At 54.1% G+C, this 857-nt stretch overlaps 1 protein-coding gene across 1 annotated transcript in view; it reads right to left on the reverse strand.

Moving 5' to 3' along the window:
- The window catches only part of LOC104401622 (histone H3.3), a gene marked incomplete at its 5' end in the record, with an annotated part of 3,811 nt that extends 3,103 nt beyond the window's left edge, over window positions 1-708 (reverse strand). The window contains one exon of the mRNA XM_010009264.1: window positions 500-708. Within this exon, the coding sequence (XP_010007566.1) occupies window positions 500-708 (209 nt within the window). The remainder of the gene's footprint in view (window positions 1-499) is intronic.
- Between the last annotated feature and the right edge of the window lie 149 nt (window positions 709-857).

Raw genomic sequence — 857 nt, forward strand, 5'->3', positions numbered from 1 at the left:
ATAAAAACAAACCCCCTATCAACCACAAAACCCCAAACACCACCCCTGACCCCCCAAGAAGAAACCCCTCCAAAACCCAGAAGAACACAAACAAAAAAAAACCCAGGAACTACAAAAGAATCCAAACACTCCCCACTAAAAAAAACTGAACCAAACCAAATCCAACCACATTTACAGCCTTCGTGAGGAGCTGCTGACCTGTCCCTGCGTTATTTTAGCCTATGGTATCTACAGGACACCTCCAGGTCCACTCTGAGCGCGGGAAGGATGAATGGGGGCATCCCCCCCCTTACCAGCCCCGCCTCCCCGGGGAGGCCACGCCCACCGCGGCAACCCACCAATCAGGAGGAGCTGGGGCTAACCCTAGAAACAGGCCGGCCAATGGGAGCAGGGGGGGCGGAGCCCTCCTGTACCTGCAGTGTCCAGGTCTGGGGGGGGTCCCGCAGTGGGAAGCGCCGGCCGCTGCCCACCCCCGAGGCCGCCCCGCGGGGACACTCACCTGCAAAGCACCGATGGCAGCGCTCTGGAAGCGCAGATCTGTTTTGAAGTCCTGAGCAATTTCACGCACCAGACGTTGGAAGGGAAGTTTGCGGATCAAGAGTTCGGTAGACTTTTGATAGCGCCTGATTTCACGCAGAGCCACGGTACCCGGCCTTTTGACGTGAAAGGATGAAACGCAGTTAGTATTCAGGATACATTCTATGTCACCTTAAAGATATGGGTTCATCACCTACACTGAATTAAGCACTGTACACTGTTCTCACTAGAAGAGCCCCAGTGTTTACAATGCAAAACCAGTTCCACTGGTAAAAGATCACCATTCTCCTCCCACGGTGGATCCATGAGATGGATCCACA

This window comes from Nestor notabilis, unplaced genomic scaffold (assembly GCF_000696875.1).
Source record: "Nestor notabilis isolate BGI_N333 unplaced genomic scaffold, ASM69687v1 scaffold30852, whole genome shotgun sequence".
NCBI lineage: Eukaryota > Metazoa > Chordata > Aves > Psittaciformes > Psittacidae > Nestor > Nestor notabilis.